Source organism: Euphorbia lathyris, chromosome 7 (assembly GCF_963576675.1).
Source record: "Euphorbia lathyris chromosome 7, ddEupLath1.1, whole genome shotgun sequence".
In the NCBI taxonomy this organism is placed as follows: Eukaryota; Viridiplantae; Streptophyta; class Magnoliopsida; order Malpighiales; family Euphorbiaceae; genus Euphorbia; species Euphorbia lathyris.
The window spans coordinates 65,404,936-65,430,896 of NC_088916.1; the positions used below are offsets into that span (position 1 = coordinate 65,404,936).

The 25,961-nt window shown below is 34.8% G+C and overlaps 3 protein-coding genes across 3 annotated transcripts; 1 reads left to right on the plus strand and 2 right to left on the minus strand.

Moving 5' to 3' along the window:
* Positions 1–197: 197 nt before the first annotated feature.
* Positions 198–5,973, plus strand: LOC136200594 (uncharacterized). Its single transcript, XM_065990971.1, has 12 exons — positions 198–581; positions 665–884; positions 991–1,191; positions 1,602–1,672; positions 2,075–2,237; positions 2,729–3,322; positions 3,498–3,878; positions 3,969–4,044; positions 4,116–4,179; positions 4,691–4,826; positions 5,470–5,583; positions 5,665–5,973. Exons 1-12 carry the CDS (start codon positions 232–234, stop codon positions 5,728–5,730), a joined length of 2,436 nt encoding a protein of 811 aa, XP_065847043.1. The 5' UTR covers positions 198–231; the 3' UTR covers positions 5,731–5,973.
* A 42-nt stretch (positions 5,974–6,015) lies between these two features.
* LOC136200595 (uncharacterized) lies at positions 6,016–16,541 on the minus strand. Its single transcript, XM_065990972.1, has 15 exons — positions 16,263–16,541; positions 15,492–15,847; positions 15,293–15,410; positions 12,220–12,334; positions 11,906–12,045; positions 11,576–11,647; positions 10,217–10,285; positions 10,057–10,137; positions 9,858–9,977; positions 9,700–9,774; positions 8,673–8,753; positions 8,373–8,446; positions 8,216–8,276; positions 7,732–7,787; positions 6,016–6,674 (listed from the first exon to the last, which is right to left on the minus strand). Exons 1-15 carry the CDS (start codon positions 16,434–16,436, stop codon positions 6,590–6,592), a joined length of 1,677 nt encoding a protein of 558 aa, XP_065847044.1. The 5' UTR covers positions 16,437–16,541; the 3' UTR covers positions 6,016–6,589.
* Positions 16,542–20,740: 4,199 nt separating this feature from the next.
* On the minus strand, positions 20,741–24,754 carry LOC136200834 (enoyl-CoA hydratase 2, peroxisomal). The gene is made up of 11 exons (XM_065991310.1): positions 24,503–24,754; positions 24,348–24,370; positions 24,140–24,245; positions 23,780–23,850; positions 23,539–23,611; positions 23,344–23,383; positions 22,961–23,033; positions 22,730–22,880; positions 22,109–22,179; positions 21,106–21,279; positions 20,741–21,011 (listed from the first exon to the last, which is right to left on the minus strand). Exons 1-11 carry the CDS (start codon positions 24,557–24,559, stop codon positions 20,924–20,926), a joined length of 927 nt encoding a protein of 308 aa, XP_065847382.1. The 5' UTR covers positions 24,560–24,754; the 3' UTR covers positions 20,741–20,923.
* Positions 24,755–25,961: the final 1,207 nt, after the last annotated feature.

Consider the following 25,961-nt stretch of genomic DNA (forward strand, 5'->3'; position numbering starts at 1 on the left):
AAATTCAACCTTTCAAGTCTTTCTTTTTTTCCTAATTTATAATGCTTCTCTTATATTAGAAGCTCCTTTAAATCTTAGAGATTCATCATATCATAAAATATTATTTATGAATTTTTGCATGATTACATAACAAAATCTGAATGTATTATCCACATTTAGTAAGAAAATATCATGTAAGAAAAAAAAGTGGCGAGAAAATTTCGAACACAATGGCGACATATTGGAACGGAAATGGCGAAATGGCATCACAAATTGACCCAATTTCAACAAACCCAAGTCCTCCGGGACCAAAACGGCGTCATTATGTTATCATTCGCACCTCATTCCCTTTTTCGTATTTCCCCTCCTAGCTTTCCGCGCTTCCTTCATAATCTCGTTGTCTCCACACCGCTTCTCTTGTTTTCTTCGCGCAATCAAACTTTCAAAACAATATCAACGTTTACGCCTTCTTCTTCTTCTCTCTCGCGCTCTACAATGGGCTCACTCTCTGCTCTTGGATCCTTAAACTATCCTCTAACTCGCCGTGATGAATCCGTGGTTGATGATTATCATGGCGTTAAAGTCTCCGATCCATACCGATGGTAGCTTACTTCGAATTGAACTTTTCTTTTCTCCTGGATCCCTCAATGTGTTTGATGTTTTGTTTTTTTGCTGATTTTAATAGGCTTGAAGATCCTGAGGCTGAGGAAGTGAAAGAGTTCGTGCAGAAGCAGGTGAAATTGACGGATAGCGTGTTGAAGACTTGTGACATAAGGGAAAAGCTTCATCAGAGAATCACGAAGCTGTTTGATCATCCTCGCTATGAACCGCCGTTCAGAAGAGGGGATAAGTATTTTTATTTCCATAATACTGGACTTCAAGCCCAAAATGTCCTCTACGTGCAGGTTAGCAGTTTGCTGATTAGAATCTAGAATTTCAATTTGATATAATAGAGCTTAATTGTATTTGTGTTTTTTTGAAATAGTTTTCAATTTGTTATGATTGATACAGGATAGTTTGGATGGAGAACCAGAGGTCTTACTTGATCCTAATGCGCTTAGTGAGGATGGAACTGTTTCACTTAACAGGATTTCTATTAGCGAGGATGCCAAGTACTTGGCATACGGGCTTAGCTCAAGCGGGAGTGATTGGGTGACAGTTAAAGTCATGCGTGTTGAGGATAAGGGAGTTGAAGCTGAAACGCTAGCTTGGGTAAGAGTTTGCTGCATTTTTATTATCATAGAGATATTTGATAGTTTTGATTGTTTTAAGCTGGTTTAATACATAATTACACGTCTAAACTTGTCACTTTTTTTATGGTTTGACACCATGAACTTGTGCTTGGATTTAGTAACACCTAAACTTGGCAGTTTTGGACCGGGAGAGCTTTATTTGCTGACATGACATGAAACATGTTTAGGTGGAAGTTTGACTTGGCATTGCCACGTGAACTTTGAAGACTGAAAAACCAGTTAAGGGTATTGAAGATCTAAAACTGACAAGTTTAGGTATCCGGTTGGTCCAAGTACAGGGGTGCCAAATGACAAAAAGTATTAAGTTTAAACGTGCAATTATGTATTAAGCCTTTTAAACTCCTTCTTATACGATATATTTTGTAACAGGTTAAGTTTTCGGATATAAGCTGGACCCATGACAGTAAAGGGTTTTTCTATAGCCGTTATCCAGCTCCCAAGTATGTAATCATTGTTCCATTTGTATTTATGTGTTAACAGTTCATGTCTATCTAGAACTCTTGACATTTGTGTACTTTCAGAGTTTATATACTATATACATCCATTAAAATGTGAAGCAGATATCTATCTGAAAATCTCAATGAATTAGACAGAGTTAAATGGGACTATTCATTAAAATATTAACTAGATTTTTAAGTTTATTATGGCAATGGATTATTAAGAGTTGTAATGTTGCGGTCAGCTATGAATTCTGGTTTATTGAGGTGAAGTGAGATGATTAATAGGGTTTGAATTACTATGTTCTTTAGTATCTGCCTGATTTATTTGTGCAAGATTAAGGATGGCATTAGTTACATTTTTTTTAATTCCTTGTTTTGAAATTTTATTTGTTTTTTCTGTAGGAAGGGAGAAAACATAGATGCTGGGACAGAGACGAATTCTAATCTTTATCATGAGCTATACTATCATTTTTTAGGCACGGATCAATCTGAAGATATACTATGCTGGAGAGATCCTGAGAACCCCAAATACATGTTTGGAGGTTCTGTTACGGATGATGGGAAGGTGAGGTATCTTTTATATTTATGCCTTTGTTAAACATTGGTTGACAAAGGGGTCTACTTATCTAAAATCATTTTGAGGCTTTGTTCTTCATCATGCAAAGAATTGAGACACCAGTTTTTAGGGAAGATACTAAAATCTGGCCTCTTTACTTGACTTGCGGGCTTCTTGTTTTGATTGAAGTATAAGTTCTTTTTTATTTTTGCTGTTTCTTGTATATCAAACACCATATTGATGCATCAAAAAGACTTGCATCGAATAGATATTGAAGAATATGCATTCATTAAATTTAAGCCTTAGAATCTTGCTTTTCTTATTTGTGTTCTTGATTTTTGAGTTGTTTGGTTAATTAACTTTTTTTGCATCCCAATATGTTCATAGGAATCCCGTGTGACTACATGAATTCTGTACAAGTTCAGTCCAGGATGTACTTAATTTATAGTACATAGCAGAAAAAGTAATATATATCTCTCATAATTAATTTTATTGTGCAGTATCTTCTTCTGTATATCAGTGAAAGCTGTGATCCAGTCAACAAAATTTACTACTGTGATATGTCTGCACTTCCTAAAGGTCTTGAAGGTTTTAGAGGACAAAGTGGCCTGCTCCCATTTGTTAAACTTATTGATAACTTTGATGCACAGTATAATGCCATTGCAAATGATGACACCTTGTTCACTTTTCATACCAATAAAGATGCTTCTAGATATAAGCTAGTCCGGGTAGATTTGAAGGAGCCAAATATTTGGACAGATGTTATCCCAGAAGCTGAAAAGGATGTCCTAGAATCAGCATGTGCTGTGAATGGGGATCAAATGATTGTAAGTTACTTGAGCGATGTGAAATATGTTCTACAGGTGAGGGATCTGAAAACAGGATCCCTGCTGCATCAACTACCAATTGATATTGGCTCTGTCTATAGTATATCTGCACGACGGAAGGACAGTACTGTGTTTATTGGGTTCACTAGTTTTCTTACCCCTGGAATAATATATCAATGCAATTTAGACTCTCAAGTTCCAGACATGAAGATAATCCGTGAAATTAGTGTAGCAGGATTCGATCGCACGGAGTTCCACGTGGATCAGGTGATTATAGTCTTCATTTTACATTATGGTAATGTTAACTAGAATGGAGATATAGCATCTTCTACTCCCTTCTTCTAAAGCTTTTGCCGATCTCCTTGCTTATATGTGCTCTTTTGTGTCTATATGGTTATGCACCTGGATGTCTCAACCGTTTGACTGGGTTCTTTGTTTCCAGGTTTTTGTTCCTAGCAAGGATGGCACCAAGATACCAATGTTTATTGTGGCTAAGAAGAACATAGAATTGGACGGAACACACCCATGTTTGTTATATGGATATGGTGGATTTAACATTAATCTGACACCATCATTCAGTGTTAGTCGTATTATACTCACGAGGCATTTAGGTGCTGTTTTTTGTATAGCAAACATTCGCGGTGGTGGAGAATATGGAGAAGAATGGCATAAAGCAGGGTCACTTGCAAAAAAGCAGAACTGCTTCGATGATTTCATTTCAGCAGCAGAATATCTTGTATCTTCTGGTTATACCCAGCCAAGTAAGTTGTGCATTGAAGGTGGAAGCAATGGTGGGCTTCTTATTGGTGCTTCCATAAATCAGGTGGAAAAATTGGTTCATTTAGCTAATTGCACTATGGTTCTGTCTTTTATTATTCATCTGATTTTATTTCTGTTATATTATCTGAGGCAGAGACCGGATCTTTTTGGCTGTGCTTTGGCTCATGTTGGTGTTATGGATATGCTGCGATTTCACAAGTTCACCATAGGTTAGTTGACATCATTTGGCTGTACTAAGTATCTCTTTTACATCATCTTATGATCAGATATTGTTTTATAGGCCATGCATGGACTTCTGATTATGGCTGTTCGGACAAGGAGGAGGAGTTCCATTGGCTAATTAAGTGAGTAACATTTTATAGGACCTATTGCAGTAATGATTTTGTATTCCTTCAGAAACAATGAAAACAGAGGTTTGCTCATCATTTATCATTGTGAGAGTGAAAGAGGTGGCAATTTGGATTATTGTATCAAAATGTGTTATGTTAACTATATAGTTCATATAATTATATATAATATAAATACAAAGAATGGTGATAACAGTATCGTGACAATCTGGTTATTTCCACAAATTGCCACTCCTATGTGTACTGGATCCTAGCATTTAGATAACATAATTTTTTTAATTGTAACTTTGCCGGTTCCGCGTTGTCTGGATACTGCTTTTTAGGATGGCTCTAACCTATAAAACATTTTGCATGAAGGTTTAGTAGCAACTGCAGTTTAGAATGCAAGTTGTGATTGGATTTTATATTATCCTCTCCTGCTTTCCTTTTGAGCATTAGCAAATTTTTAGTAGAGAACTGGATTTTTTCTGACATTCAGTTCTTCAATCTGCCTGTGTTGCTTTCTTAGATACTCACCGTTACACAATGTGCGGAGGCCATGGGAGCAGCATCCTACTCAATCTTGTCAGTATCCTTCCACCATGCTTCTGACTGCTGATCATGATGATCGAGTTGTGCCATTACACTCGCTAAAGTTATTGGCGGTTAGTTCTCAAAGAAGTTCTGCTAACATAATCATTTGCATTTGCTTATCTTTGTTGCTTTTCATGGATAATAAATGTCCTAATACATCCCTAGTCCCTCCAAGTTGGCTGGAAAAGTAGATTGGCCCTTCAAACTTTGAAAACGTCCAAGTAACCCCTTGACGTTGTTTAAAGTGAGATGATTAACTTCCTAAGTCCGAAGTAGCAGGGTAAATAGATTTGGGCAAGTTGAAGTACGTGTCACTTTAAACAAGTTCATGAAGTCAATAAGTCATTTAAGCAAGTTTCAGGACAAATAGATCACTTTAAATAAGTTCAATTCAAGAGACTAATGAAGCATTTCCAAAGTTGGGAGGGTTAACCAGATTATTTGGCCAAATACATAGGGTCCTCATATGTATTAAGCCATAAAAAATTGTTGGACACTAGCAATTCTCTATTTAGTATCCGGCTATTGGAAAAGGCAAACAAAACAATTCTCGAATAAAAAGTGAATGATTAAGACCCAAAAGAGCTTTTTTTTTTTTAATGATGTCAGATCAACCTAACATTGGCAATCAAGGACGTTAGTATAGATTTGTTAATGTTAATGTTAAGTGTATTTTTTTACCTTATCCCAAACATATGTTGCATTTTCTTTCAGACCATGCAACACGTTTTGTGTACGAGCTTGGAGAATAGCCCGCAGACCAATCCAATCATAGGTCGCATTGAATGCAAGGCGGGACATGGGGCTGGGCGTCCAACCAAAAAGATGGTAATTTCTAAATCGCAACTCTTTTCTTCCAATTGTGAGGTACTATTCTTCTTACTGTTGTGCTTTAACTATGCTCTGCAGATTGACGAAGCAGCAGATCGATATGGATTCATGGCAAAGGTTTTAGGAGCAGTTTGGAGTGACTAAACTGTTATCTCCCCATGTAACAAACGAAAATAGTTTAAGCAAAAACTCTCTCTTTAACTATTTAAAAGGAGGGTAATTATAGACCTGGTATACAGAACATTGATTTTTTTTCCGTAGCATAATTCACAGCTCCATCAATGTATTTACTTGCTTATTTGCCAATTTTAGAACTGAAATTGAGACCGACTCATACTTGGGTTGAGATATATATTATACAGCTCTATCGGGGTACTTATTTGCCAATTTTAATACCAATTTTAGAACTAAAATTGAAATGTATTCATACTTCAGGTATATATTATAGGCGCAAACAAATAATATGGTGGAGCATTAACTTACCCCTTCGCACACAGTAAATAGACCCACCTTTTATGGTTGTAAATAGGGCAGCAATGGAAAATAATTCACTGTACTGTCATCCCCTATCTTCATTTCCGAATATTTTTCAAAATTTCTTATGCAAAAAATTCTCTTCCTGTCTCTATGGAAATCTCTGTAGGGATTTTTTTTTTACACTAAACAATAATTCAATACAAATACTATGTATTAAATTTTTAATTAGTGGATAAATAAATTTTTAATAGTTTTGGAGATCTGCAGAGTTCGCAGGATCCATGTGGGACAGAGAGGGTATTTCTCCTTCCATCCCAACTTTGGAGACAAAAAATTCTCCATCCCGCTCCGTAAAAACTTTTTCAGGAATTTTCCATCTCCGTCGAGGACGGAAAATCCCTGCCCCATTGACAATACTACTAACTTTAGAGTGCATGAAGTGAAAAAACATCCTGAAACAGTAAAACCCAAGTCAAAATTGTGGATGTATGAGGCTAATACAACAGTTAAAACCCTTGAGGGAACTTCATTCAGCAAGGAAACAGTCCATCTTCACATCCGTGACATCCAGTTGTAGGATCTCTGCCCTGCATCCTAGAATTGATCCAATGCTGCAAAAGAGATGAAAGTTTATTTGAGGAAAAAAGACTGGATTTTTTATATTAACATTTTCCATCTCGCAAAATTTTGAGGACATATAATCCATGTGGCACCCGTGTTTATTAGTTACCAGACAAGAACTGTCAATGTTTATGGTTGTAAATTTTATATTTTGATTCAAAACAATTAAAGGTATTCAATATTGGAGCATACGACTAATTCTCAGCATTTCTCCTATAAATGCTCCTTAATTTTCTGCAATAATTACTCCCTAATGTAGACATTAGAAGAATGTTTCATAATTTACAGCTAATAAATTCACTAACTCCCAAGTAAAACCGCGATTTCTTTCTCATAAAGAATTTAAGACTTGTGACATGGATGTAATTAACTCATTGTTTCGGCTCTACGAAAACAGTACCAACTAAATAAAACAACTAAATAAAAAAAAAATCAAACATAACTTTGACGAAATTGAAAAGGGAATCCTTGTACTTTCAAGTGTAAATTAGAAAAGAGAGTTATGTAATATTATATAGGGTAAATTTCAAATAAAACCCCTGTGGTTTCATTAATTTTCAGATAAAGGACTGTGGTTTACTTTTTGTCAAAACGATGATTGAAGTTTTCAACTTTAGCAAAATAAGGACTTTTTCGATTGATACTATTAAAATCACCCTTGCGACTTAAAAATTGACATATTTTAAGAACTACTAATATTCTAAGCAACTTTAATTCTTCTAACTTTTTTTTTTGAGATCATTTAGATGAAGTTTGGTTTAGAGAGAGATAGTTTCAAAAAAGATGATTTTCGAAAATCGAAAATGTAGTTCCATAGAAAATATGACATTGAACAGCTTTAATTCTTGAAAATTTTCATTTTTAGGTCGTTAAAGATGGTTTAAATAGCATTAATCCAAGTGTGAAACCTCAATCCTCGTTTTGAGGAAAAGTAAACCACAGTCCTTTATCTTAAAATTAGTAAAACCACAAGGGTTTTATTTGAAATTTACCCTATTATATATGATATAAAACTCCAATGAGCTATATAGATTGATGAATGCTGACCTTGGTTGTGTACGTCCTAGATCCCCGTGAACAAATTCTTTAATATATGTACCAGCCTGCACATCAACTATTGTCATTAGTTTTCCCGATTTTTCCATATACAAAACATCAAATATGCAGCAACTGAAACAAAAACTGAAATGGAAACGGACACCGGACACCGGAAAATATTCTAAAACATCCTTTCCAAAACATAGCAACAAGTTTTTTCACGTTTTATAGGGGCACTTGAAGCTTGCTCATTGCTATTTCACAGGAACCGCTTCAATTACAAATTTAAAATTCCACATTTAGAATTACAGTCCATAAAATTGCTTGTTCATTCCATGTATGAAAAGAAGCTAAAAAAAAACTTATATTGCTTTGAAATCATATACTTCATTAATCAGGTTTGATAAAAACATAAGGGAGAATCTGAAGTTCAATAATGTACATAAATGGGTAAATAAGGAATATGTGTGTGCAGGTGTTGTAATGAGCTTACCTGTGTACATAGATGCAAAAGAAAATATTGACAGCTCCCAGTGATCCTCTCTATTTTCATCCTAAAATTCAATGCAAGCTGAAACTGTTAGACATTGTAAAGAAAGACCAAAAGATTAAGTAGAATATCAAAACGCTAAACATTGGAGATGCCCAACCAATGTATGATCTTCTCACGATCTAGTGGACTCCGACGGTGAAGTACCCTCACCGGGGTTCTCTGCAAAACTTTCTGCACAGGAATGAAGAACAGCAAGTTAAGCAGTTAACACGAGCATAAAAAAAAAAAAAAAAAAAAAAACATCGAAATAAGATCTCGGTACAGGACCTACTTGGTGTAAGTCTAGAAATTCAACAAAAATCACAAGAAATCAGGTTGAATCTTTCTGTTAGAATGTATTGCTGCTATAGTTAGATTAGAAAAGAAAAAAATAAGGATACAAAGTAAAACAACTCACAATCTCTTCGAGAGAAGCTATTGACTCCACGTCTTCATCGACAAGCGGACGTGAAATCCAAACTAGTGCACAATATTGCTTCTGCAGGAAGGGAAGTACCGTAGTAATGGCAGGTCCAATCTCTTTATCTTACATAATGATGGGTTAAAAGCACTCAGAGTAGAGGATATTAACACCGGTGGTCACCAAAATCGTTTTTAGTCAATAAAATCACTAAATATCACATCTATGTCAATAAAACCACTATAACCGGATCATGAGACTTACTCCACTGGAAAGCTGACATGGCAACCACGTACGTGATGTGTCAGAATCCAGAGAAATTATTAGAAGGTTCAGGTCCTCCATGTCAAATGGAGGACCCAGCACACATCTTTTCATGTGGAGGATTTGGACCTCCTAATAATTTCTAGGAATCCAACTTGAAGGGAAGCACGTATACGTGGAAAAAAAAACCCTTAAAATCTGATTTTATTATTGTTTTAATCCATTCCTTTGCATTTTAAGGTTTTTTTGCCATGTGGCAGCACATGGATGCCATCCTCTACTTCAGCGACTAGGGTGCTTTTGATCCCTTCAAGCATCTCCAAGAGACGCTTAGTCCACTTTCTAAAAATAATATAAACAATTGATTCTTAGCGATTTGAGGAGTGACTAATACATATTATCTCTAATAATACTCCTCATTTATTATTTTATCATTAAAATTATTAAATTTTGTTATATTTACCAATAATGAGAGGAGAGAGACTCCTCAATATATAAATTATTAATAAAAATGAAATCAGGAAGGGACTAGGACTAGAGAGACTCCTCAATAATAGAGAGAGAATGAAGATTCTTAGTGATTTGAGGAGTGAGTAAAAGTCTCTTGGAATTGGTTTTTAACCCAAACACCTCAAAAAATTTAATTTAAGAGCTCAACAAATGATTCTCTTGGGAATGATATTTTATAGATATATATATATAAAACACCATAATACAAGACATCAAGGGGATATTAGAAGTAAAAGAAAAAACAAAGCACCTGCTTTTCTGCTTCCCCTTCCTGCATCAGAGCCCAACCTTGATCAGATACCATCTTGAGGTTTTTAACACCAACCTGCATCCGGGACACAGTTCTTCCAATGGTAAAAAAAAAATAAGCAAAAGAGAAGACAGCCTTGAAGCTGGAAAGCAACTTACCAATTTATTATCTAAGCTGTTTATCTTTTTTTCTATTTCTTTAACAAGGGTCTCTGTTGGCACTTGACGGGCATTTTGTACTTCAACCAGGAAAGGCCTGCCCGACCCTAGCATTCGAACCTGGAGACGATAATTTAATGGATCAAAACAAATTTTCACTAAATGAAAGTGCATATGCAAGAGAGAAGATCTTCTGTACATCAATATCCTCTCTGCCAGCTGCATGAAACTTGTAACTGTCACCATGACAAATTGGAAGGATGTTGCCACCTATTATCTCCTATATTGAATAAGCAGAAAACCTGTAAGCCTATATTAATCCTTGTAGAGGAATGATCATAAGAAGTTTCAGGTAGTACCTCAATGGATGCTTCCCCCATTCTTTCATCATCGATAATCCAACGTGTTTGACTCACATTTCTTGAGAACTACAACAGATAAAGTAATGTTCAACAAAAACTGCATAAAGACAACGATGAATCAAGAACAAGATTGAATCTTATAATTTGAAACAGAGTACCACTGGTGCCAAATAATTGACTCCATTTCGAGAGAGCTGCTGTTTACAAAAATATTAACATGGTAAACAAGATGCAAGGAAATTATATTTCAAGAAATTTAGGGGTATAGAGATCAAGATCTGATGAGTGATTTCCAATTATCTAGGTGCTTTATCTATATAATAAGTTATTCTGTTCTGAAATGTACTACACATCAAAGTTGTACTACTTCTCTTATCGTTTCATGATGATGGCAATAAGAATGCTAGTACAGTTGTACTTTTTTAAGTTAGCAAACATACATACATGATACATGATATTTTATTGATTAGGAGTAGTACAAATTGTACCAACAGATTTTCACTCTCTTCCTAAACATACTCGTGAATCGCAGTTCAAATTCATAATATTATAAAAATAAATAAAATATTTACCATGTTGAACTTAGAATATTATCAATATTAGTCTAGAAATACAATTTTAATATAAAAAAGAGATCATATCAACCAAGTGTTTAAAATTCAAATCTAATGCAAATGCAATCCTAATAAAACTAATTCACAAATTGAACTTTGTTTAATAACTTAGTGGAGATGGTGAGTTTGAGTTTCCAACTCTGTTTTTTTGCCTTGTTGTCAACTTGGTGGAATGGAACTAGTTTGAGTTGATAACTTGATAAATAACAATCGGACTAGAGGAGAGTAGTTTAGTAGTTAGTGTTGTTGAAGTTTTTTGAATCGGATGAGATGGTGCATGTTGATTTGAAATTGAAAAGCCATTTACATTAATTGTTTTGATTTGTTATGGATTAATTATAATTAATTTTATTTCTTATTTTTTTAATTTCTGATTGGTTCTTTTCCACTAATTACTTCCTTCATTAGAGACCTCTAATTTTCTTAAACTACAATTTCCTTCCTTCCATCGATTCAGCTGATTCACCACCAATTCTGACAATTCACAACTTGATTCTATTATAATTTAGACTTGCACTATAAATCCTACTTGAAATAGAGTTGAATCAAATTGAATCGTGCGAATAGTAAGATTCTGTTAAATTTAGATGTATCCTATAAATTCGGCTCAAAATAGAGCTGAATTGAATCGCGAATCATAAGATTCTGAAAACAGCAACTTAGAAGGTATATACAAGAAATACTTGGAGCAATATCATGACTCAAAACATGATAAGAGTTCTCAAAACAGCTATCACCTTACCTTCATATATCTTCCACCAAAGTAGATAGGAGTTCTGTAGCAAGAAAATACCAAGTGGCAGGGAACATTGACCTGGAAATAAAACTCAAACCCAATAAGTCTATAGTGATTAGAAAGTACAATAGCCTATAGTGATTTAGAAAGACAATAGAGAAACTGTGGCCCTCATTTCTTATAGACCAACCGTTTAACACACTACATATTATTCTCAGAATTATGCAATTCAAATTCAGAGTATTGTACTTCAGGACAATTAGTTAGATTAATGACAAGTGGCAACCCCATTCAAGTAGAGAGGCTGGATGCAACAGAAACCTCGCAGAACGTTACCTTATCCTTGGGGAAGATGCAGAACCCTGAATGTTCATTATCTTCTGTACGTGACAAACTCTCAGCATTAGAGACATTATTCTTTTCATCGCTAGCATTCACCAACTGATCATTAATGGACTCCAAATCAACATCAGTGCCTGCATAAACTGGTTAAATTACACGAGCAACCACGACTTGAACCAATATAGAAGAAATAAGCACTAAGCTACTTGCAAAGGACCATATATTAATGGGATATAGATTAGAAGACATTTATAACTTTTCAAATAGAAACAACAGCATCCGCTATACATATAAACCAATTCACGTACCAGTTTTTCTTCTCTTGCAACTTTCACCTCTCTCCACTGAAGAAGCATTACATGATGGCTTAGCTTGGGTGTATGTCAAACGAATACGGCAAGAGCTGGGGCCAGATTTCACAACCTGCAAAGCTTCTATTAAATGAGGATTAGCTGGAGATAGACTTGATTGCATTTTCTAATCTATCCAGTAACACATGTATATCCATTAGATAGAGGAAATCCTATTCAAAAGGATTAAATGGACAACCTTGCTCTTGCAAAGACAGAGGAATGGATAATATTGTGATTTGAAATTGCAACACAAAGAATGAGAGAATGTAAAAATCTCAATGAATTGTATTAGAGGATTACATGTATTTATACAAAAGTAATAAGCTAAACTAGAAAAGTAATTTAAGGCTAATTAATGTCTATTGTCTATTCACACTATTCCTATATTGTCTATTCACACTATAACATAACACTCCCAACGAGTTGCTTATCGTTTCCGATGTAGGTCGTAGAAATTATGTTCTCTTCTAGCTTATCAAGTTATCACGAACACAATGACAGTCTACTTCAATATGCTTGGTACATTCATAGAATACAGGGTTGGAAACCATATGAAGAGCTGATTGATTACACACCATAACTTTGTTGGAGTAATACTCAGATTCTGTACAATATGTTGCTTCTTGCTCTTCCAAGAAACTAAATTTCCTCCAACAAAGACATAGTAGCAAGTAGTGGATCTCCTATCACGGTCTGCATCATCAGAGAAACATTCAATCTAGTTATGACCATGATTCTTGTTAAGTAATCCCCTTCCAAGAGTCCCTTTTAAGTAACATAAGTACAATGATCAATGGTGGGAGACAACGTAAAGTGGCTACGACAATGACAGAATAGGCTATATCAAATCTAGTTACGGATTCCCACCAAACGCCTATATCATCCAGGATCTTCAAATAGCTCTCCTTCCGATAGGTGCAAATTCGAAACACTGTAAGGCTTAGCTCCAGATTTTCATGTTTCTGACAATAAATCAAGAATATATTTTCTTTGAGACGAGAAGATTCCTTTCTTACTGAAATGTCACTTCCTCTTTAAGACCTGACATTTGCACTGTACGACTTAGCTCCAGGTTTTCATGTTTCTAACAATAAATCAAGAACATATTTTCTTTGAGAAGATTCCTTTCTTACTGAAATGTCACTCCCTTGTATATGCACTTCCAGTTAATGAAAATGTTGTTCTGAAGATGAGATTTCTGAAATGTCATGTCTTAATGAAGATATCTGCCAGTATGAAACTGGCCATGGAAAGGATTTTTAGAGATGAGATTTCTGAAATGTCACTTCCTACATAGACGACAAAGAGAATGATACCCAGTGTTTATAAAAAATAGAGTGGTCACATTTGCACTTCTTCATCCCAAACATTTCAACTGTTTGGCTGAACTTCTCAAACCATGCTTGAGGACTTTATTTCAACCCATATAGAGATTTGCGGAGACGACAAACTTGTCATACTCCCCTGAGCAATAAACCTAGTGGTTGCTCCAAGTAAACTTCTTCTTGAAGGTCTCCATGCAAGAAAGCATTTTTTATATCCAACTGATAGAAGTCATCTTAGCCACTGGAGAGGAAGTGTTGTGTAAGTCTAAGCATAGCCCTTTGCAACAAGGCGTGCCTTTAAATGAGCAACTGAGCTATTGACTTTCACAACAAACACCCATCGGCATCCAACAAATTTCTTTCCAACATGTAAATTTACCAAATTCCAACTACCAATAGCATCCAAAGCATTCATTTCGTCGACCATTGCATTGCGTCAGCCCATATGTGATAAGGCCTCCGAGACAAATTTAAGAATAGTAGTAGAATCAAGTGAAGCAATGAAAAAACATGAAGGAAAGGATAATTAATTTGTCATAGGAAACAAAAGCAGAAAATAGGATATGTACAAGACCGTTTACCTTCACGAAGAGCAATATGAAGGTCATCACTATCTTGGCAGGACTCAAAGGTTGGATCTGATGGCGAAATAGTGACAGAGGTCATCACTATCCAGATGGTTGTGAGGGTTGAGACGAAGGAATACGCCAAAACAAGTCCCAAAGGAATCGATTTGCTCACTTTTCCATTGTTGATGCTACATCCTCCTCATCTAGCTTCACAATGTTCTTCTCCACCACTTCTCTCTTCATCTTCAAAATGGGTTAGGTAATTCTAAACTATTCTCTTGTCACTCACTCTATTATTTTTTCTTCCCATGTTATCATAATTGATAGAACACACTCTTCTATTATTAGTTCTGGCACTATTAACCCAACACCTTCACTTTCTCTTTAATTTTTCCTTAATGTGTCTGGTTTTACTTTCAATTTAATTTCTACGAGTAAGCTTACTTGTTCTCTTAACTGTTCCGTCTCATTTTTCCTTCAACACTGTTTGTTTTAGGATCTTATTGCGAAGAAGATTATGGGTATTGGACGGAAATCTAGAGGTCTCTATGTATTGGATATTACTGTTAGAAGACTTATTGCCTACTCTAGTGTATCCACCCCTTTTGATGAGCATCGTTGGTTAGGGCATCCATCTCTGCCTCGTTTGAAGAAGTTATGTCCTTAATTTTAGAATTTGTCTAGTTTAGATTACGAGTCTTGTCAAATTGCAAAACATCATAGCTTGTCTTTCTCTCCACGAGTCAATAAAAGATGGCTTGCACGTGAGCTTCACTCCCTGGTTAGATTTGCACCGATCGAAAATAGGTGCTTAGAGAAAGAGATGAAATCCTAGATCCACAAAAAACGTTTGCACACTTGGGAAATAGATAAACGAAAACCTAAAAGTTAGGGAAGCATGTAAGAATGTAGAAATCCCAAATGAATTGTATTAGAGGATGTACATGTATTTACAAGAGTAATAAACTAAACTAGGAAAATAATTTAAGGCTAATTAATGGCTATTGAATATTTACATCTATTTCTATATTGTCTAGTCACACTATACAATATATTCCTATTCCTATATTGTCTATTCACGCTATAACATAACAGAAATGAAAGAAAGAACCATATTATATTACAGTTGCTTACCAACAACTTCTCAAGGGGATCTACTATTGCCAACTTCAAGGCATCTTTTGTAGATAGACATTTTGAAAGACGTTCCTGGAACCACAGCTCTGTTCTGTATTTCTTTTTCATATACGAACTACAAAATGCAGAATCAAACTATTAGTAGCAGCATTTTGCTTTTGATTTTCTTGGAAGTTCCAGGGTAAACAGGCCTTACCAAACAATTTGTTCATTTTCTTGGATAAGTGGTGGTATAGAGACTTCAAGAGAAAAGCCATCAATCTGACGACCCTCTTGCTTTATATGCTCAGTAATCGATAGAGCCAAGTTAGTAGCACTCTGTTTTTTCACCATCATTCCATTGTCATCACAGTAAATGAACTGCAAGATGCCTAAGCAAATGTTGCATACCCCTGGCTCTGGCTCAGCTTCCAATAGCTTAGAATTTTCTATATGCTCATCTGGATCAGTTAAATCACGAAGAAGAGCATGCATGACCGATGCTGAGAGAGGAGACCCAAAATAAACTTGTCCTTGAATCCCGAGTAACCGAAAGATGCACCTCATGCATACCTGAAATAGAATAACAGCATAGACTCAGAACCTAGATGACATTCATGTCGCGCTATGGAGGAAAAACACCATCAATTCCAAATTAATCACAAGAATAAGTGTAATTTCTCGCAGCTCTATCAATCCTTTCTGAACACAATTACACAACAAAGTAGCAAAGCCTTCTCATTCATTAGCAGAAGGAACAGATGAAATTCATTTAGGCCGTCTCAGCAATTAAACAAAAGGATGAATTAATTTCTGGATTACTGGTCGTATTCTTAATCAAACAATGAAATCAACGGGACAAGAGTTGAAACAGATTTTTTTTTTTTAAAAAAATTGAACATAGAAAGCCGCAAGAAACGAAAAAATATACTGATTAGAATAGAATCGTCGAGTAAAAACGCGAAGAACATGAATTAAGTGCACGAACCCCAGCGGACAGCAAGTCCTTGACGGCGTGAGAAGGCAAGGAACGGACAACTTGGCGAAATAGCAGCATGTCATCATCATCACCGACGGTTATTTGTACGTCTGGGGTAGAAGCGGCGACGTGCAATGCATCAGTAACACAGGTAACATGTGAAGCTTCAGTGTCGCCGGACATTTTGACACTGAAGGCAGTCGCCGGTGCTCTGGCTCTTTGGCTGTTGTTGTTGATGACTGAGGAAGTGGGAAGTCGTAAGTTGGAGAAGTGGAGAAGAAGTGTTAGGTTGTCTATAGGCAACTGAATACATCTTTGACCGTTCAATAAAATTAGTAATTCAACTGCTTACGCAATCCTCACCGCCCATTTAATACCACGTTTGTGCTTGTAAATTTTCTCCTTGGTAATAATTTACCGCTGTACAATTTTAACTGTTTGATTTTTTTTTTTTTTTTTCTTTTGTGTTGCGGTGGGAAGTAGAAAAACAAAATGACTTTCTCCCGTTAATTCATCGATTTTATTCAAACAGGGCCGGCCCTGGGCATAGGCCCGGGGTGCGGCCGCCCGGGGCCCAAGGTTTTAAGGTCCAAATTTTTTAATTTTATTGAATATATACTACTTTTTACTCATAAATTTAGTTACAATACTAATTAGGTCTAAAAATTGATTAAATAATATGATATTTTAGGTCTAAAATGGGATCAAATTTCTATTTTAGACTTTTAAGTGCAATTTTTTTTTATAAAGGGCCCATTATCTCTTATATTGCCTGGAGCCCCTAAAATATCAGGACCGGTCCTGATTCAAATTGGCTTATAAATTATTTTTACTGTTATATCAATCCTTTTTATTTCTACTCAAATTTTTTACCACTTCTAAAGAAAACCTTCTGATTTCATATTCTAACACTCTCCAAAGAAAACTCTTCTATTTGCAAATCAAACAAGTGAAGTTAGAAATAATAATAGGGGAAAGACACTAATTTAAGGTTAGTACACTGTTTTAACATCTTTTTTATGGGTTTGGGATTCTGAAATCCCTAGATATGATGATAGGATTTGTCGTGGGTGTGGTATGATTGATTTTGTTAAATTTTGGTGTTGTTTAAATTAGTTTTAGGCTGTCTAAACGGAAGGTATGCATCAAGTGTCCGAGATAGAAATATACGGTACTGTTTTCAGTCATCTTGTGAAATGTTTTTCATCTTGATACTGTTCAAATTTGGAAATACATAAAGAATAAACTATTTTCATATATATGTTAACAAACTCTCTATAAAATATGAGACTTTAATTCAATATATAGATAAAGTTGGTCTTGATAGAGCATGACTGCCTCGAAATTGAATATCATATGAGGCATCCATGTTGATGTAGCATTTTGAAGACCTTAAGGTCAGAATTTGGGATTTTTTTTATACAACATTGTTTCTAGCGACTTGAAGATTATGTCTATAAACGGATTTGGTAATCTATTGTGTTTATTGTGATCTAGGTTAAGTGTGTTATGGTAGATGCAAAGCTGGGTATTCTGTTTCTTGGCTAGAAACAGGACAAAATCATTTTGCATGTCATATATTGTTTAGAAGTGATATTAATGTGAAGTTTAGATATGTTATAATCATATATGTCTAGTTTCAGTAGGTTAAAGAAAGAGGGCATTTGGATTAGGATAGTGAGAGTTAAGATAGAATGTGTGCAAGTAGGTCATGTGAGGATCTAAGACAAAAGAATTAGATTGCATGAATATTATGGGGTTAGTGTCTTGTAAAAATCATATAGCATGCATTATTTTACATTTTCATTAAGTTTGCATTGGGACTAATTTATAAATGTTATGTGACATTAGAAGGACATGGTGCAATTGAACACACACCCAATCGTGTAAAATAGATCAAATCGAGTGCAACGGTAAGCATATTGCTTATATATGTGAATGAATGTATTGTGGCTTTTGACTTGTTGAGTGTGAGATGTGGTTCAATTTGATGTGAATGGTGTAAATAATGTTAAGTGTTTGTGATATGTTGAGATAGATACGAAAGTTATATGATTGAGTAAGTTGCAATGTTATGAATACAAATGTGAATGTTGAGCCCTGTGCACATACTTGAACTGAATAATGGTTAGATAAGAAAAAAATATGAGCTTGCTTAGATGGATATGTGAAATGGTCCTAGTTGAGAGTGTTATTTGAATATTGTGAACCGGAAGTACATGTGTTGAGTTACATCTGTAGTGGACTACGTGAGTTGAGTTCAACTCCTTCGTAGCACAGATAGTTGTATTCCAAAATTTAGTGAGTTGTGATATAGATTGGGCCCGAGAACCGTTTTACATATATTATCTAAATATAGCAAGACCTTAATTACTAAAATAATCATTACTGTAATAAGTGAAACAAGTGACTAACTTTCTTTTGCATATGCTAACTTAGTAATGATGATATGTTGTGATCTGTGTTCTTTACATTATATACGTGTAATATGTTTATTGAGTAGGCAACTCATCCATTGGCAACATACTTTTATATGATATGTGGAGTTGCACCGACAGTATCAATTCATTCTCGCCTATGCATTTTGGAGTATTTTGTTGTATTTTGTTTTGTAAATCCTTTATGTAGGATAACAAACTTAAACATGTTTTGTAAATTGTAAACTCTTTTTCCTATGCATAATATGTAAAGGATAACATATATTTAGTGAGTAAATATTTATATGAGATTGAAGTTGACATAAAATGAGAATAACTTAAGAGTAAAATGGAAACTAAAGGATATAAGTTTTATGAATGAATATGATTAAGACTTGTAAGCACGTGTTTAAATTGTAACTGATGTTGCGTGAGATATCATGTGATCCTAGAAAGGGGTTACATGAACCTTCTTCCTCAAAGATAGGAAGAAAAGTTAGGACCTTTAAAAGCGAACCTTCTTCCTCAAAGATTGAAAGAAAAATCTAAAGCCTTTAACGGCGAACCTTATTCTTCAAATATAGGAAGAAAAATCTAAAAGCCTTTTAAGGGTGAACCTTCTTCCTCAAATATACGAAGGGAAAAACTTAGAAAAATAAAAAAGATAGGCTAGCCACCTACCTATATCCTAAAATCTCTTTATTAAGAAGCATGCAAGTACTAAAAAAAAATAAAATTCATAAAACCCATTGTATGCTGCAAAAACAAATAAAAAATGGACGCTTATTACAAAAGGAGAAAACCTTATTTTAAAATCACACCCACTTCCGCTTGAGAAGAAGGAGCCATATCATTTTGGAAAGTCAACACACATGCATCTTGTTGGGGAGGAATAACATGTTCATCTTTAAAGGGACTTACATCTGCTTCTACTTCCAAAGTCCTTTCCTCCCCATCCAATGAATCCTCAACAACTTCAATTAAAGGCAGGGTGGCCCCGAATATCTCATTATAAATAACCGTCGAAGCATCTGCGAATTTATAGTAACGAGCTTCCTCCAAGGTAGAAACTTCAACTTCTGGCTTTAGATAGATCCACCCCCCAGATGATCTCTCTTGAAAGCCATGCAGATCATTTTCCCATAACAATAGGAGCGAAGGCCACAAACATATTCAATGTCCTTTTCATCCTTTTTCCGCTCCTCTTCCGCCGCCACCAATAACCTCTTAACTTCATCTAACTCATCCATAACCTTCTTCCTCAAAACTAATATATACAACTCCATCGTTACCGTTTTATAATATATATATATATATATATATTAATTGATAATACATAATATTATATTATTATCTATATATAATTTAATTATCTTTTACTACTTTGTTATTATCTAATTTTATTAATTTGATATTATTATTATTTTCAGATATGGAAGGAATTAAAGAAAATTTAAAGATTAATTTTTATTCTGTAAAATTCTTAAATATTATAAGAATAAAATAATCTTTTTTTATAAATAAATATAAGATTATAACTAAAATTAATATATTATATTTTTATCAGTAAGAAGTGACATCTCACTTCCATCATTACTATTTTATAATATATATAGATAGATTCTCAAGAATGAACTTAATGTGCGAACATAATTGTTCAAGGACTCAATGTATCAAATAGGAACTCAATTAACCAAATTTGAAAAAACTTGATGGCTTAAACATTCTTCTTTCCAATGTATTAATTGACATTAGGGCCGGCCTTGAACCTAGGTCCGGGATGCACCGGCCTAGGACCGAAGGGGGTCCAAAAAATATTTTTTAACTTTATATATATTAAAGTTATTTTTTTTAATATAAATAGTGATAAAATCATATAAGAGTACCTATTTCTGAAAACCGATTGATAAAAAAAATTAAAGGACCTGCCCAACTTTTACCTTTTAATTAGTAAATTTTGTATAGCCTTTTATTATTAAAAGGATCCTTATTGCTTATTTTGCCAATACCTCTAAATTGTCAGGACCGGCCTTGGTTGACATTAATATGATATGTATTCTAAGCAAAGCAAAGAAAAGAACCTCCAAAATCATCAGAACACGACGCAGTAAAGCTATTACAAAGAGTGTCTGTGCAACATACGCCACACGTCATGCTTAACTTAACGGTGATAATTCTCTTTTCAACTATTTTAGTCTTCAACATATTAGGAGAATAAAAAACACTTATTGAAATTATCCGTGAAACTATTTTTCACAGTGATGATGCTAACCGATGAATGTCTACAAAGCCCGACAGCACCGCCCGGTTCCTCTCTTTTACCTTTACTTGATAGATGACCCTGCATATTACAACAGCTATCTCAGTAAACATTGAAGTAATACCTAAAAATATAATCCTTGTGTTTTAATGATTTGCTAATTCAGTAATTCTACCTCAAGCCTTCAAACCACATCTCTGTGACCAAAGTTTCACCAGGATACACATGTAAAAGGAATCGGCCTGATATGCTTTTAATATTGGTTGCATCTCCTCTGCAGATGCACTTGGTGATTGCTCTAACTGCAAATCCAAGTGTGCATAGCCCATGCAATATTGGACGAGAGAATCTTTAACATGAGACAGTAAACCCAGATCAGAAAATTTCTCACTGATTTTTCGAGCCTAGGTAAGACCAATGTCTATACAACAAAAGGATGATCAGTGAACACGGAAATAAACAATTCGAAATTGCAATATCATAGGTAAAATACATCAATGGCCTCTCAACTTTAGTGTTACTAACATGATGACCCCTAAACTTCAAAATCGGATGTAGAAATCCCTGAACTTAACATATACTAAAATAAAAGTCCAATTGACCGTTGAGCAGGGTAAATACTGGTGAACCACAAGAAATTCATACTCCTTGGGAGTCATCATATTAGTAACCTCAAAGTTGAGGGCCATCATGTTACTAAAATGAGTGTGATTTATCAGCATTTCATGTGGTCAACGATCATTTGGACTTTTATGTCTGATTTTGAAGTTCAGTGTCATCATGCAAGTAACACCAAAATTGAGGGGCCATGGGTGTGTTTTACCCTTATAACATATGCATAGCTACATATAGAAGCCATTTAAATACATCAAAATGTGGATCCTCATCAGCACGAGAAGATGTGATCAAACTGTGCATGTTTGGTTCGAGCTAATGAGCTCTGAATATGAAATAAAAAGGATGATGAAATCAGGACGAAATAAAGGATATATTAGTGAACATCTATCACCAGTAGAAGTGATTGTCCTAAAATTTCACTCTATTTCCTCTTATGTTTTCCTGACTATAAACACGTATCTTGACTTTAGTTTCCGACCTTTGTATCATAACCCGTAGAAGCAAAATCACAGCCACCATAATATAAACAAGAAAAAAAATACATTGACATGTACACCTACCCCGCAATTTTAGCAATTGTAGGATCTGAATGCAGAGGATTGTAGTCACCAGAAAGCCTATACAACAATGCCTACAAAAAAGCATGAAACTCAACAATAAGTATGTTATACTCTATTAAGACGGATAAGGAATAAGATACAACTCTATCAGGTAAGACACATAAAAAATTTAGAAGCTAAAGAGATTGAACTATGAGAGGCCAAAAGCAGCAGAGACAACACAGGTAGCAACTAAGCTTTTCATGCAAGCATAGAAAGTTAAGTTCTTACTGCCTACCGAACTTTGTGCTAAATATTCAGTAGCACACTCAATGATCATGAATCTTTGTTCTTAGAAATAATACAATTCCTCTCAGTATCCATGTTCCGAATTTTCTCAATCCAGTAGTTTTTGGATCTCTACTGCCTGCCTAAGATGGTTAAACAGAATCTTCAAATACTGCAACAAAGCTTTTCAAGCACGCATAGAAACTTTTATTCTTACTGCCTACCAAACGTTGCACTAAATATTCAGTAGCACACTCAATTATCATGAATTTTATAATTAGAAATAACATATTTCCTCTCTAGATCCATGTTCCCAATTCTAGTTCTGGCAGTTATTGGATCTGTACTGCTTGCCTGAGATGGTTGAACAGAATCTTCAAATACTGCAAAAGGTTGCTTTTTGGGGATTTTAACCACTGGGACCTGGTTGGTTGGATAGTTAGAGTAAGAAAACGGGTGACCTGAGTTTGAGAAGCCACCAGCACCTCTAAGAAAAGCAGTTAACCTGCAGAGCACAAAAGAATACCATCTTATATGAGATCAAATACATGGTAAATAGATCAGAAATTTCAAGAATGAACTGACCTGTTCATGCATAACAATTCACCAGACTCTTTCAAATAACTTTTTGTTTCGATCTCGAGAATAGCTGCTTTACCTGAATTATTAGGAGAAATCATTATCACAATTTAAGGTCAACAGTATTTCTACATTTGGTGTGAACTTCCATGCAGATGTACATCAAGATCTGTGTTTCACTTGAATCTCTTAATATAATTAGGCCCTGATAGAACTGCATAACATGATAATACAAAGGGATACACCACTACTCGTGCTATTTCTACATGTAAGTTCAGGACAAAATGTTGAGTTCCCAATTTTCACCTATGCTGCCATGAGCTTCCTATCAAACTAAATGCACAAAGAAACAAGATTTTCATAGGAAGTTTCAGCTAATGAGTACAGACCTTTGTCATGCAATCCAGCAAGGCTGACTTTGTTAATTAGCTACATAAAAAGGAAACAATAATAAGAACTGAAACTAACTTGGAGATATTTTATCCAGTAATATGACAAAATTAGGAAAATCAATATCAATATAGCATGCCTACTATGACTTATATTGCTAAAGCTAACATGTACTTCAACACAATAACACTCACAGATGCATTTGAAGGAAATGGCTTGTAAACTTCTATGTATTGCTGTCCATGCAGTAGAAGACGCGGATCAAACCTGACACGAACATGAATCAACACTTCGGTACAGTACATTACGATAATATATAAAAAATGATAAAGGTGTTCACTGCAATTCTTGTGGAGATAACATAACATCCTAAATTGACCTCTCTGGGCATTAACAAATCCAAACCCTAACTATCCAATGGGAATGACCACTTACTGCAATCCTGGCAAATCTAATCCATCTTCCATTGATCCAAGTGAAAACAGTGCAGCAAATGTTGGCAAGACCTACAAATCCATAAATATAATGATATAAAAGTTAGTTCTTATATAAGGAAAATCTGTTACATCTTATGCCATCTTCATTGAATGGTTGTTCTGAAACTGATTCAATGGTCGACTACACAAAGTACAAAGAAAGTAATGGTTGAAAGCTCATAAATTCAAATTATGAAAAATTGATGAGCAAAATGAAATATGTGACAACATCATTTCTATTTTGATGGTTTATTGTACATCATCAACACTGAAATTATAATTTACACAAAATCCAAAGAATTAAATAGGCAATAAGCACCTGGATATGTTGCTGCCCATTTTCATGATACACAAATTTAAGCTCATCAGCATCAATGGCGTCCCTACCACAAGCTCCCACACCCAAGGCATAAATCACTGCATCTCTATTCATGAAAAATAAAACAAAATCAGGCCCAGCGGACACATCGATTTGGAAAGAAATTGCGGAAAATTGAACAAAGAAAAAAATAAAATAAGTGATCTACCTTTCAGTGTAGGAGTACGTCGTCTGCTCCAACGTTCAAGAGAACAGGAAGAAAGTGCAGAAAGGCACAAATCCAATAAAGACAATTCGTATTTAGTCTTGTGAATAGAGAAAAATCAATATTTTGTTTCTATAATAGAGAATAGAAAACAATACCTCAGGATACTTGTGAGCAAGAGCACGATCAGGATCGAACTTAGAACTCTGCACCATTAGAGGCGTTCTGGGAAGAAGAAACCTATCAGAGATCAGAAATGGAACTTCAAATTATGAGTAGTGTACGTAGAAATGGATGCGATGGGGTGGATTGGATGATTAGGCGTGGAAGCACTATCGAGGTCAGGTGTTATGACGATTACGATCGCTTTAATAAACCATGTCCAGTGACCGACTCGCAGCTCTAGACTTTTTTTCTGTCCAAAAATATAAATAATAATTCAATATTAATCTTTATTAGCTCTTGTTTGGGAGTTGCTAAACAGAAGTAGTGAAAGGTTAAGTATTAAGTTAATTTTGTTTGGGAATTTTTTTTAGAGTAAGTGTAGATTAATCGGGGTTAAATGTTTATTTTCTTTAACTTTCAAATTTTAATCTCTGAATTGGGAGTTAATGGAAGTAACATAAACTTTTTTTAAAATTTTTGTTTCTGCAAAGTAAATTTAACCTTCCTTTCCCTCTGGATTTAAACTCCCAAACGAAGTTAAAAATTTAACTTCATTTATATCTTATAAACTCCCAAACAATTTTAATTTTTAACTTTCATTTCCATCACTTCCCTTCCCTTTCCATTACCTCCTTTAACTTCCATCTCCATTAACCTCCAAACTCTCAAACAAGGCTTAAAGAAAAATCATAAAGTGATTCAAAGTCATTCTTAGAAACATCTGAAATCAGCAAAGAGGTCCGTATCTAAATTTGGACACCTTCCAAAATTATACAAACTTTTTTCATTCATTCCACTGGTTAGACACTCAACAACATTATTTTATTTGCAAATCAGTCTCTCTTGTTTTTTCACCATTAGAAATACTCTCATGAGTGTAATTTACCCATTTTCTTTTAGCCATTGTGCTAAAAATAATACTAATGAGTGTAATTTATTTATAAATGAAACAATTACCTTTCTTAAAACTAAAAATAAACGTTACACTGGATGAATGGTGTTACACTAAATGAAAGGCGAGAAATAATGAAATATAATACATAAAATCTAATAAAATAAAAATGTGTTGCCTTTAAAATAATTGTGTAGTTAAATTTGTGAATTACTATACCCAGCCATGAATTCTCACCTCTAGTCCCGTGAAAAGACCGAACTACCTTTTACCCAAAATTTGAAAAAACACAAAACCTTTCAAACACCCTATACACTCTTTGATCAAATCCGGACTAATTTGTGAACCAAAACATGGAGCGTAACAACAACCGTAAAGGGAAAGCAAAAATGATAAGATTTACCGTTTTTGTTTTTTGATTTAAGCTTAAAAATGGAATCTGTAGGCGATTTTTCAAAAACGCCAGAATCGCAGTCGGGCGTATGAACATCACGCCCGACCTACGGTTTCGGCGTATGAATATCACGCCCGACCTGTGGTTCGGGCGTGATAGCCTCATG